At 48.1% G+C, this 13,198-nt stretch overlaps 1 protein-coding gene across 4 annotated transcripts in view; it reads right to left on the reverse strand.

Annotated features, from left to right (window-relative positions):
• LOC143430432 (rap1 GTPase-activating protein 1) overlaps window positions 1–13,198 on the reverse strand; it is a 94,847-nt gene that overhangs the window by 20,704 nt on the left and 60,945 nt on the right. The window contains exon 1 of one of the 4 annotated variants that reach the window (XM_076906728.1): window positions 10,442–10,804. The exons of the other annotated variants lie outside the window; for them this stretch is intronic. Coding sequence (XP_076762843.1) covers window positions 10,442–10,594 — 153 coding nt within the window. The 5' untranslated portion in view covers window positions 10,595–10,804. Of the gene's footprint in view, window positions 1–10,441; window positions 10,805–13,198 lie in introns of those variants that run through there. 4 annotated transcript variants of the gene reach the window in all.

Below are 13,198 nucleotides of genomic sequence, written 5' to 3' on the forward strand. Positions count from 1 at the left end.
GCGGTTAGGTTTAGCGTGGTTAAACAGCATCGAGTATGATAACCGATAACTCTATCGTGACGATAGCGCGTAACACGGTGCAACCACGGTTTTAATTAAGTACTAACATGTTGCGACGTAAAACAACTTGCAGCAAATCAATGCTGGATGGAAAGATTGCGTTCGTAGGCAGAACAATCAGCTCTGATCGGTGTTTTTTCGCGAGAGAGCCACGACCAGGAAAAAGGAGCGACTGGACCAAGTTCAGGGAAGAAGAAATCTAATTACATAGTGCGCCGCTTTGCTTTCCTCTCCCGCAAGAAATCTTTGCGAGGCCAACGTTGCTCGTGATTATACTAATCAGCGGAATGTCTACTTGCGAGTGGTAACTTTTCTTCCCTTAAAAATCCAGCAGATAGACAAAAAAATCTGCAACGCCTTCAGCGAAGACCGCGAAAGAGGTCAGAAAAGCGTTCCCTCCACGAGAATTTCCATTCACGAAACAGACTGACGAATTCTCCCCAAACTTCTGCGAACGCTTCTCAAAGTACGCCTCTTCGTGTGGACCAACGAAAAGGGAAAGACCGTGGAGGAGAATAAAAGAAGGCGATACCGCTCGAAGAATTTTCGGGATATTTCGCGAGCTGAGAGAGCGGATTTCCTACTGGCGCAGGTTGCACGAGTGAAGTAGAAAAAACGAAGGGGTGGGGGGAAGAAAGGATGGCGGAAGAAAAGGAAAGAAAAGTCGAGGGGAAAAGGAGCTCTCCTCCCTGGCGATGGGCCTGAGGAGGAGAAAGAAACAAGAGAGACGCTGTCTCCCGCGGGGATGAATAATTCAGGACGGGCGCGCATAGTTGGACGCGCCCATGTACAGTCTCTCGTATATACATAAAGGCGGAAGGTGTGCCAGGAATGAAATTGTCGTCGTTAACCACGGTCATTTCCACTAACGACACCCAATCCGTGTGCCAGCGGGTTAAACGAATGGTCCGCGTCCGCGGGTTTCGGGCCTTATCGGGTTTTAATTTGCGAAACGGTCGACTTCCGTTCGCGCTGGCGCTCGACGCGCCACCACTGCGAGAAGATGTCGCTTCCTTAAATCGAGACGCGTTTAAACGGAACTCTACCAGCTTAGTCAGTCCTGCGTAAACGTGTGCGACGCTGCTGCAGGTGCGCGCAACACGCGTGACTCATTTTTACCAGTCGAGGATCCCCGTCTTAATTTGCGGAACGAAGAATTAAACGGAGTGCACAGAAGTGGCGCGTGCACCTCTTTCAGCGTTGGAGCACGGCTGAGGAAGAACCGGTGGGACGATTTCGCGAGCAGATTATTAAAGATCGCGTAGAACGCTTGCTCGCAAAAGGTAGAACGGAAGAATATTTCTAGAGAGAAAGAGTCTGGTTCTTGCACAAGTTTCTTCTAATAAATCATTCTCTCGGAGACACGCCATTAAAAAGTGTCTCCGATGGGAAATTCAAAGAGTACAGTTGGCTCTCTACCGTTTCTACGCGCAGGAGGACAGAATCTTGATCATCCTCGCGTGAGATCTACACAGTTTCCTCGTTTAATATCGTCGCTGAGCGGGTCTGACGGAAAAAGATCGAGACGTTAGACGTAGCGCTTAACAGGGCACCAATCGAACACGTACAACACCAATTAACGCAACGGTTCGTTAGCCGCCAGAGATTAATGGGCAATTCTATCGAGCGAATGGCATTTAGAGTTATCAGGCCATCAGCTGTCCGACTATGGCCCCCAATCGTGGCGCGGCTATACTGGTTTCACCATTTTCGAAATCCAGCCACCAACTAGTTCTCGCTTTACCAATTCCCGCGTTGCGAAACAAAGAGTCGGGTTTCAAAAACTGCGCCCATATGATATTTAGAAACTTGGTAGCGGCTCTTCGATTAAAAACGTTCGCCTGCTAATTAATCGACGAGCGTTAAAGATCAGCGATAATTATAGTCGACGTGTCGAGGCATATTTCTATCGACTCTTCCTATCTGATCGTGCCTATAAATTCTCAAATATTCTTTTATCCGAGTGAAACTGTGTTACGCGACAGTTAACTGCGCGTATGCAAATTCGCTGCAAGTTCATTTCACGTGCAAAGAGTAGAAAAAAGAGAGAGAAAATGAAAGCTAATCGTTCGCACGAACCTCTCGCTGTAATCTAACTTAATTAATCCTATCCGACAGCGGATGGGAATTTTTATTGTGCTTACCAGCGGCGCGTTTTAAGAGAGACGCGGACAGGCGTCCATACTCGTGCTCGAAAACCGGGTTAAGGTCGAAAACGTGAATTTAGCGGTTACACGACTCCCCCGTAAACGTGACGCACGCCTAGTTAAAATATCAAGCCGTTTCCAACGAAAGCGTCGAATAAAACGTTCGATACGAGATTGCACGTGCACACACGTACACGCAGACACTTTTTAAGTCTAATTCGAGCCTGTTATCTTTCGATCCGCCGCGATAACCTTTCGCAAACCTGCGAGGCTCGTTCATTTGAATTCCGCGATAAGATCGATAATTACACCGATGCTATGCATTATTGTATCGCCAAGGAAAAGCCATACCAGCCTGCTCGAGGAGACACTTTGCTTTCGCGTGGTCAGAGGAAGTCGTTTTTCTTACGCAAGGAAATGGATTTCCCTCAGAATTCGATTCTACACGAAACGATCTTTCCATATTTCGTCTCGAGCCTCCTTCAGCCGCGAATGTAAAGAGAAACAGTGTAGTATATCGTAAAATGTAAGAGTTGCCGTGTAAAATTAGTCGACCAGCGTTATTGCGAAAGTAAAACGAAGGTAACGAACATTACCATACAGCTGCTTTAGAGAGAAATTTACGTTCGCGTACGCGTACGCGTTTCTTTTTCCCTTCTTTAATTCTCCAGCTATGATCAATAAGCGAGCATCGAGTCGAGGCGACGTATGGGAGAACCGACTTGCAAGGATGCAACGTCAACATTCCGTTTCAAATGGGAAAACTTTCAATTACCCGAAGGCTAACAATCCTTAACAAACCGCGGGACGGTGGAATGTAAAGAGTGCTTGAAATGTACAGTTAAGTTACAGTGTACGCCATAGTACCTTCGTTACGTTTAATTACTATTCCTGCGCTATTATCAAGAATCTACTATCAAGCTGTCGTTCCTCGTTACTCACTCTCCTCCTCAAATTTTTATACACACCAAATCTATCCCTATTTTTTAACTCAGAAATAAAGAAATATCTTTCACACCCCTTTGACTACGTCCTTCTCATCCAACACTCGTGAACACACCACCATCTTGGTTCCTCGCGTCAGACCAGCGAAGCGTACACGTATCGTCGTTGCAGATGGTTTATAGGGTAATCCAGAGTCAGTCGTTGGGTCTAGGCTCGATACCAGTCTAGGATGGATCGATTTTACAACGTTTTCGCTGCACGGGAAGCAGAAGGGCTGACAGCTGCGATACTGTTCGCACCTGGCTGTCCATACTGCGGACGAGCAGCTCGAGACGTGACGTTACAACGTCGTGTTGTGTTATATGCTCGAAAATCTGCCCGTTCTGGAGCAACCGTGAGCTAGTATACGCGCGAGGGCCTCCGCCTTGGCTGGTTCGGGCCTTATACGTCGAAACGGCGGGGCGATTGGGTCCAGAGACGAGCAGGGGGGATGCACGAACAGCTGTGCGGCCCCTTTTGCGAGGAGCGCCTTTTAAAAACATTGCTGAACAATCCGCACGCGTGACTGGCTTTTACGGCTTCGAAACGCAGCGGTTTTTCACGTGGCTCGATCTCTGCTCGCGTCAGTCTCTGCGAGATTTTAAAGCAGTTCGCTGGAAGATCGAAACGAAGTCGCGACGCTGTTTGGAAACTTTCGTAATTGGACAAATCTGCATAAATGGGGAAACAATTTTTATACAATTTTTATCATCCGCTCGCGAAGTTTCCTCGTCCTCCCAGAAGAGTTTCTTAACTCGCGGACAGATTCCAGTTAAGAAACTGAAAGCAGAACCACGGAATACTTGCGGGTTTCGACAACTTTCTTGGTAAACTCGAGTTATGGGAAATCGAGGAAATGGAAGAATTACGAATAATTCGATACTGCCTGGATATCGAAATATAAGATAATGAGTGTCGTATCCCTGTGTGGTGGGGATCAGAATACACCCACAGTAGCCCCTGCTTGTCGTAAGAGGCGACTAAAAGGGGGAAGAAAGGGTTGACGAAGGCGGAGACGAAGCTGAGGAAACCAACCGCCGAAAAAAGATGAGCCACGTCGTAAGAGTGATTTCTTTGGGACAGGATAGAAGCAATTAGCTGCTGAGCAGATCGTCTGGAAGATGAATCGCTGATGAAAAAGAGAACCCACGTGTGCAATCGTGTCTAGAGAAAAATACTTGAAAATAGATGGAATGTCTCTAGCGCGGTGACTCTAAAAGAGTTTGCGCGGAAGAGAAAAATAGCAGCGCAACAGAGAATCTAAAACAGGCTGCACGTTGCTTTTTTAAAATGCATCCGATGCGGTACACGCGTGGCCCTGTTCGCAGTCGCGAGAAAGAATTCTCTTCCACGGCTGCATTTATCGCGCGGTGCTTCTGGAAATATTATTTTTCCACGTTACGCGCGACAATTCCAAGGGAACTCTTTTATCTGGTGTATCACGAGTTGGTTCGTGAAGAAACGACGAAAAAACGTTCCTTGAATGAAATTTTTAGGTCACCATTGGCCATCGATCCTCGAATCCATTACGAGCTGCTTTCAAATATGGTTCAAGTCCGTCGGGAACGCTGTCATACTTATTTCGCGATCGGCAGCTCGATAAACTCGCGTGTATCGATACGATCAAGGCCACGACAGCGCAAAAAAAGAGTTTCGAAACATTTAGCGCGCGAATTCGTGTCGTGAAAATTGGTACTCGCGGCTGGGGTTTCCCTTAAAGCGAGTAGATTAAGTATAATAAATATTATCGTTAAAAAGACCGCGCGTAGCTCGCAGGACAGACCGTTTATGTCGCAACGACCGATTTCGCGTCGCTCACGGTCGCGACGTTCTTGAATAATCGAAACGTTCGATATTATTATGCCATTAACGAGCGCGTAATCGTCCGTGAGAAGTAGCGCACAATAAAAACTGGCTCGAGAGGTGTGCGTGCGCATAAAGAGTGACAGCGGCTCCTTTTTTCATTTTGCAGTGGCTCCTTTTAAAACTAGTCCTTGCTATTACACCAAGGCGGCTTTCACGGCTGCGACAGACGTTCTCGTCGACCGTGCACGTCCGATCCACCGCGGAATTTAATCTTTTCTAACCGCGACACTCGCTACGTGCACTGCCATATATTTTCTCTTAATATTTATCGCCTCTGGACCGCGATATGAAAACGCGAGAAGGTGTGGAGACGCGTGTGGACTCGCGAAATTGGAGCAACCGTTGTGCAGTTATTGCAGGGAAACCCCGTTCGCTATCTGTGCAACTATTCAAGCCAAATGGCGCGGCTCGTTTTTCGTTGACGTAATCGAATCGAAAGCGATGAAATCACCAGCGAAATTAATGGTAATCCACGCTCGCGTTCTACGACCCCGCCTTCACTTTCTGCTGAGGGGGTTCCACGATCGCGAAAAGCAAAACGAAACGCGCGATACGCTAAATAACACCGCAGAGTATTCCGCAAACGGAACAATTAGCGGACAGGAAATTCCGTGTAAGAAGGCCAGCATTATCTGAAAGCAATTCCCCGATGATAAGCCAGTAACTGTTCTCGCGACACACGAAATAATTGCGCAGAGTAAATTGCGACTTCCGTCGGACGAAACCAGTTCGCCTTTTCAGCTGACAAATTACGAGGACAATTTTCAACGAGCATTAGCATAACGCAGCACACAGGGATAAGAAGTATCAGTGGTGGACGCAGTGGTGGCGATCTTTTATCGAGACACACCCTCGCGGACGAAGAACTTTGAACGAATCCGCGGTTGTAGCTATTTACCAGCCACAACTGTTTTCCACGAGGCATTCAGAGGGCTACCAGCTACTACTGGGGAGGTTACGAGAGATGAAAGCATCTCCCAGCGGCTCTGAAAAGGAAATTTGAAAGTGAATGGAACGTCGATACAAAATGCGCCAGGCTGAACGAAGTGGGGGGCAGAGGAGCGTCTAGAGAGTAGCCGAGAAAATGGAGGATTTCATAGAAAATCGAATGAACCAGAGTGGGTTTTACGCGCAAAATCTCTGGCTCGTAGCTTTCGCCGTGGAGCGATTCATTGAGTTACCGATTTAATCGTTGCGCCTTCTTTCTCTTGGATCGAACAGAACGCGGATATCGTTACGGAAATCCTCGATCGCAATTAGGAAAAAGAATCGCTTCCTTTTATACAATCGAGCTGAGTGCAAGAGTGAAAAAGTTTCGCGAGGCATGGCACAGAAAAGATTGCGCGAGCAGGGCGAGGCGATCGATCCATAGTCGGCTCGATACGTCGATATCGAAACTGTCGAATTACATAATTGAATCAGAGATTAGCGTTACGTGATTCCGTGAGAAGAAAAAAGAAGGAAAGAAGAGCCATGCGAGCACGTCGACCCATTTAAGGCGGAGCAGGATAAAGCGAGCGGCGCTGAATGAAAAAAACGGAAACTTCTTTATGCAAGAGATTAGTTGTAAAGTGCTAACGAGCGGCCTAACGGTGGATGGGTTCTCTCGCGAGTCGTCTAAAAAGGAAACCAGAGAACGCCGCGGCACTTAGGACGCGCTCGCAGGTAGAAGATCGTGCGGAGACAAAGCCAGGACGATTTAAATTGCGGACGCGTAGAAGCTGCGGAGGAAAGATTGTTAGCTAAATTACTAGCCGGTCGATTACGTAAATTATTATCGATCTCAGTGTCATGGTAATGCGAAGTGGGCAGAGGCAATGAATCACGCCAGGGGGGGAATCGACTATTTCAAGGGCATGACGAGTTCTTTTGTCGCGAGTTATCCAACGTCGAAACGTCTGCGCTGAAATATTTTCTGCAAAAGTTCGCGTTCCAGTTTTCCCCTCGACGGAGGCGCGGATCACGCGCTTACGATAACGTTTAAATAATTCATGAACGAAAGTCGCTCGCGGTGTAAGTAATTCGTAATTAACGCGATACAGAAAGATGGACGAGAGGAAGGAATCTCGCAGCGCTGGGCCACTCGAGATCCACCGTCCACGCGTTATCATCGATGGCATTAAACGAGAGATATCAGATCCGTATCGATAAAGCGATTAACAATACCGTGGCTGTAATACAAATTAGCGAGCCATCTCCATCGATAAATGGCATTCGTCGCGCGCCAAACGACGCGTCAGGGCCTTAGAATTGAATCGTTATTCAGTTATTAATCGTTCGATCAGGGATTCTTGCCAATCAAACTGGTTTCGAGTTCGTTCTTGCCTCGTGGAGGAACAATCTGCTAATGAACACGCCGCTGAACATGCCGTTTCATCGTTAAACAGACCAGGTTCGTGCTGTCCCCCATAACAGTAAGATAGGTACGTTGGATCATGAAAAATCGATGGACCCATTAAGGGGAATGGTTCCCAAGGAGTTCGTGAAAAATTGATTCGAAACTCTGGCTGAAAATTTCCAATAACCGAATGTAGGTCATCCTGGAAGTTTTACGAATTTGTTCTCCACCGAGTTGCGACAACGTCGTCCCTGGTGCGCGTTAAATTCGCGCGAATCGCAAACACATCGAGGAAATAACTGGCTGGGAGGTTCGACGAATGGAAATTTCGCTTGTTTCAGATACAGTGCAGTTTATTCGATGCTCTCGCGGAGTATTTTCCTACTTCCAAGACCTCTTCGCGTACCTCGCGTCCCAAAAATATAGTTTCATTAGAGGAAACGATCAGATACAGAGCGGAGGAGCTGAGAAAAGAAAGCACGATGCACCAGGCGCGCTGCTGCGTCTTTTGAAAGGGTAAAACGGGTGTGTTCGAGCCGGCGACAAGTGTAATTCTTGCCAATCAGGCTCGCTTCGTCTTCGACGAGAATTAAAGTGCCCGTAAAGTGCCGGGAGCACGTGCTGGCGAGTCGTTGAAAGCGAGCCTTTAACTCTCGCTGGCTATCCGTTGGCCCTTGGAGCAATTACGCGCGAGGGGCTTTCACGTGTAACCGTGCGAAGCGGACCAGTGTCGCCGGCGAACATCTTACGCGCGCGTAATTTAACCGGTCCGTGGAGACGGGGCCAATCTCGATATGCACCCGCGAATTCGAGTGAAACCGTAGTGGCGAGGGTCCCATTCCGTGGAATTCGAGTGCACAGTGACGCTGTGTCCAGTGAAATAAAAATCTGTGCCCTGTGTATAAAACCACCCCTTTGCAAGGGTTGTGCGAAACTACAGTTCAGCAAGTTTCTTCGAGGTTTGACTTGGAACATCGCAGCTATTGAAGGAATTAGAATAAACTCCTGTTATGTGAACTGCTGGCTGCTAAACGTATTCGGATAAATGGAATTCCATTGTATATGAACCGCTTGTACTCTAACGGAGCTGAGCAAATGGAGCTTCACTGTACCATCGACGAGAGGTGATGTTCAATTTAAAGCACCTGCTCGAACAACCAGACGTGTTTAATTTTCCACAGGTAAAGTTCAGACACTGCTTCAATGCGTTCGTCTATGATTCATCGAATTTTGGACGTGGTGCAACAACCAGACGAGAGAACTCGATTGCCAACTAAAACGAATGTACACCAAAAATCCAGCTGACGCGAGGCGGAAGAAAATACCGCGTCTCGTATGGAGAACATTGAAATTGCATGTATAATGCATCTGGCACAGCGAATTAAATACACATCAATCATTTATGGACACCTAGCACAGTGGCAAAGGGTTGGAGCCTGCGTAGTTGCTCTTCTCGAGCGGAGAAGCATTGGCTCTCGACTGTTGAAGAGTCGTATACGAACTGAATGCAATTTACTCGCTCCCATCGCTATCCAGCCGGGCGGTCATGGGAAAACAGAACTTTTTAAAGCGTCTCGCGGCGCAGAACGATGAAGTAACGGGTTGTTAGAGGAAAATTACCGCGAAGCCGATCTTTGTGGTTACAGTTACCGAGCGCTTGTTTCTTGCCACTGCTCCTTTCCTTTCCTTTCCACCTCCCTCTACTTCGAACCCTTTTCTTTTGTCCACCACGTTCCTAGAGTCTTCCGCTACTTTTCCTGCCGACCTGCTTAAAGCTCGCGCAAAAAACGAGCGTAACAACGGCTGCTCGAAGCTTTTCACCGAGGCGCACGAAAACGAAACACGCGGAAGCGTGTTCGGCATGCGCGACCAAGGGGAATTAAGATCGCGAACGGATCGTCCAGGAATGCGCGAACAACCGCTTCGAACGTTGCGTGGGTAAAGACTATCAGACCACGGATTAATCGGATTACTCGAATTCAAGTGACTCGATTCGAAGCTTCTGTTCGCGGAAATCGAGCTGGCGGACCAGAGAGCTAATGTATTCGAATTCGAGTAACTCAAGGTTCGATCAGTTGGACGCGTGAAATACGCTTGTCTCGAGTCGAGGAAGTTGCAGGGATAATAGCGGATTATTTCGGTTGGATCACCTTTGTACCATTGCCAAACATCAGGAAATTTCGCCAGATGTTCAGCCGATGTTTTCCCCTCGAAATGCTGACAATTATATTTTGTTTACGGAAGTCGATCGAGTAAACAGTAACCGTGATAAAATTACTGCGATCCGTGGTAAACTTTGCGAATCTATTGAGAAATCTGCGAGCAGGATTGCGAAACGTTCGCTGGGTTAGATTGTGTGGGCACACGCGAGGATGCAGGGTGTGGATGCGACTTGACAATAGAACGAAAAGCAAATCCTCGTATTGTTCTAACCCTTTGGGTATTACCGAGTTGTCGATCAGAAGTTTCATTAAAAAAGGCAGTCAAACAAAAGGACCATAAAGTACCACTTCACGGTGATAGTCCCTACAAAAACTCTACTCGTGGAACATATGTTCCATTCATAAAACGTAAAGGTTGCCAGTAAGCTATACAATATTTCCCTTTCACGGATCTACATCTGTCGACAATAAAAACTCTGTCCGTTCGAATCTGATTCGAACGATAACTAATCCCATGATCCCCCTGAAAAAATTCCGCCTAATCCCGTGCGTGGAACTGACAGAAAAAAAAGACACAGGGGGAGGAAGAAAAATATGGGGAAAATGAACAGCCGTTATTAGAAGGCAATTTTCAATGAACCAGGAACTTTCAGTGCTGATAAAAAGGATTGTATTTTGTTGAAAATTGCGATCTTTCGTATGCAAAATTAGAAGAGGAAATAAGACAACTTGCCATGTGGCCATGCGAGTGCATGGTTGACTCTGGTACGCTGCGATCGAAGTGAACCTTGAAACACGAGCCGAATTCGCGGGAACGAGAACGAAGGGCGAACGAAGGGACCTCCACTGGGGTGGATTTCCAAGTGAGCGCGGGAAAAACTCACCTGCGATATCAGTTTCGGTAGTGTGTGAGTGTGCGCGTGCGCGACGTTGTTGTGTCCCGTCGAGGAGCGTTCCGCGTTGCTGTTGGGCCGTTGCTGCTGCTGTTGTCCGGCATCCGATCTGAGATCGTGCCTCCACCTCAGTACACCCATCATAACCGCTCGTTTCGACCCACGGTAGCGCTTTAAACCTCCACCAAGCGCGCTAACGTATCCTGCGAGAGCCGCAGGACAGTCCGCACCGAAGGGGAACCAGTTCGATCCCGACGCAACGACCTAACCTGACGCGAGTGTCCTGTTGCACCCTTTACGTAGCTACGCTGATCCTCGAACCGCTTAGACGCCTCGACGTCGACGTACTGCGACGAGAACTCGACTCTAAGCGCAAGTCGGCGCAAGCCGCACGGCTGTTCGTCCGGGACATACGTAAAATCAAACTCTGAAAGCACTTTTCCGTTGGCTCGAGGCGAAGAACGCGCGGGAACTGACTGTTACGAGCGCACAGATAGGTGTGTACCCACGGACACTGATCGAAATGGGAATTTCAATGGGCGCCAGCAGGCTTGCCTGCGCGCACGTTTACCCGAAACTCGCTTCGTACGTGTCTCACTACGATCCTACTCTCTTGTAGCTCGCGTCGAATTCGATGCCGCGTCCGTTTCTACCCTCACTAAAGTTCACTGTCATTTTCACGGCACGATATCCGAAGAAACGCGACGCGCAGCGGCAGCGTGTCACTTTTCCTGGGCTGCTCTCTTCGTCGCCCACGTTTCGCGCAGCCGAGCGAGGTCAGAATAGAAAGTGTTTACACCGTGGGCGCGTTCGACGAATGGTATGTACCTCGACACGTAGACGGCAGACGAACGCGTACAAAGAGTTCAGTTACGCAGAAGTGCAGGAGCGCGACTGGCAAGCGAGACCGTACGGTTCGAGGCTTGCCTCGTCTGCCGTCTCCGCTTCCCCACCGCAAACGCCCCCTTGGCTCCTCGCCACCCCTCTGTGACCCGAGGCTTTGAACGTCCTGCTGTTCTTAAAACTCCCACCATCCTGCTATCGTGTCGTGAACAAACGTTGCCATGGTCGCCATCAACCGCGTAAACTCGGTTCCACGCGAACTTCGATCATTTTTCCCCATCCCCACCCGCCGCGACACGATTAACGATCGACCCGCTCGATCGAAGCGGGTTTTGGATTAGCGCCGTTAGGAAATCGTTGGCTCGGAGAGCCAGCAGGGTTTCAAAATATTATTTCCAACAGGAACCAACTCGGGTACACGTGTAAATACAACGATCTCGCGTAAATATAATAAGCCAGTGTCGCGAGCACCAACGATAATTGATACGTCTGAACCAGGGGGACATTGATTGGTAATTTTACGGTATAATTGCGCGCCAGGACTCTCGTTAGATTCCGTGAAACACTCGAACAAGAGCTTTCCTTTACAGGCGAGACAACCCCTCTAGGATGATGCTTTTGTTCGACAACCATCGAGTGCAAGTCGAACCTCCTCCTCTCCATCGCTTTGATGATCCCACTGATTTTGACTGCGCGAAAAAAAATCACATCGTTATCCTTTGCTGCGTTATTATGCGGTCTCGTTATTCGAGTAACGCAGTTAACGAGTGTGCGAGCGTACAAACGAATATCGAGTTATAATTAGCCCCGACCACGATCAATCTGAAACGCATTTGTTAAATGTTTCCGTACCGTTGGAGTAATCAAATAGCTGTTGTAATCAAACGGTGATTTGCCAAATAATACGAAATATCGTGCGTTACTCTACAGTGCTTTACCACGTTTTTCTCTAATTTTCGAAAGGCATCGATCGAGACAACGAGATGAAGCAGCCATCGTTGGTTCACCAAACGAGCAACCCGCGATTCGATGCTGCCAAACAGGAGCCGCGCGAAACGCATTCGTCCAATTGAAGCAATCTGCGAGCACGTCGACGAGGAATTGACCTGGCAAATCAGAAACGCCGGATCGTACGACGCGCTTCCGTCGATTCAAAGAAGCGAAACGGCGAATTTTTCCGTCCACGATGCGAAGGAAGGTAACGACAGGTGAAGGAAGGTGAAACCAAGAGGAAACGGACTGTCATGGCGGCCAGACACTGACAAGAGAACGGATGTCATTTCGTGGTCGACTTATTTCGTTGCCGGTAGGCAGGTAGGTAGTATCAAGGCTTCCCATTCCTTTGTGTCCACCTCTTTCATTATTTCACCCAACTTCCTGCGCCTAAAAACGACGCAACGCCACTCTAAATGAGCCTCGACAGCTGATCCCCGCGGAAACGTTAATGAAATTCGTACGAAGGAAATTACCAGTCGCAGGATGTCGCGATATGCAACGTTCCGCTCTAATATCCTCGTTTTTCGTTCAACGACTCGAACATCGAATCCACGTTCGAGAATACACTCGCGACTCGCAAGTTCGACGTTTCGCGTAAAGAATTTCCAAGAAGCATGGATTCCAACAGACGAATATGCATCGAATGCTTAATTTCCCTTGGAAGAAACACGAGGACAGGACGCACGGTTGATTATCGAACCATTCCTTTTAATTAACCGAATAAGACGAGAGAAATTCAATTATCGCGAGCTTCGTAAAATGACGAAACCCCAACTGCACTCGCGAGAATCAGGATTAGACAAAAAATTGCTCGAAGTAAACAGATCCGACTGCGTTCGAGGCAAACGATGGTTGTCAATTATTGAATAGGAGGGCAACGAAACAGCCAATGATTACGACTATCGATAT

Source organism: Xylocopa sonorina, chromosome 14 (assembly GCF_050948175.1).
Source record: "Xylocopa sonorina isolate GNS202 chromosome 14, iyXylSono1_principal, whole genome shotgun sequence".
In the NCBI taxonomy this organism is placed as follows: Eukaryota; Metazoa; Arthropoda; class Insecta; order Hymenoptera; family Apidae; genus Xylocopa; species Xylocopa sonorina.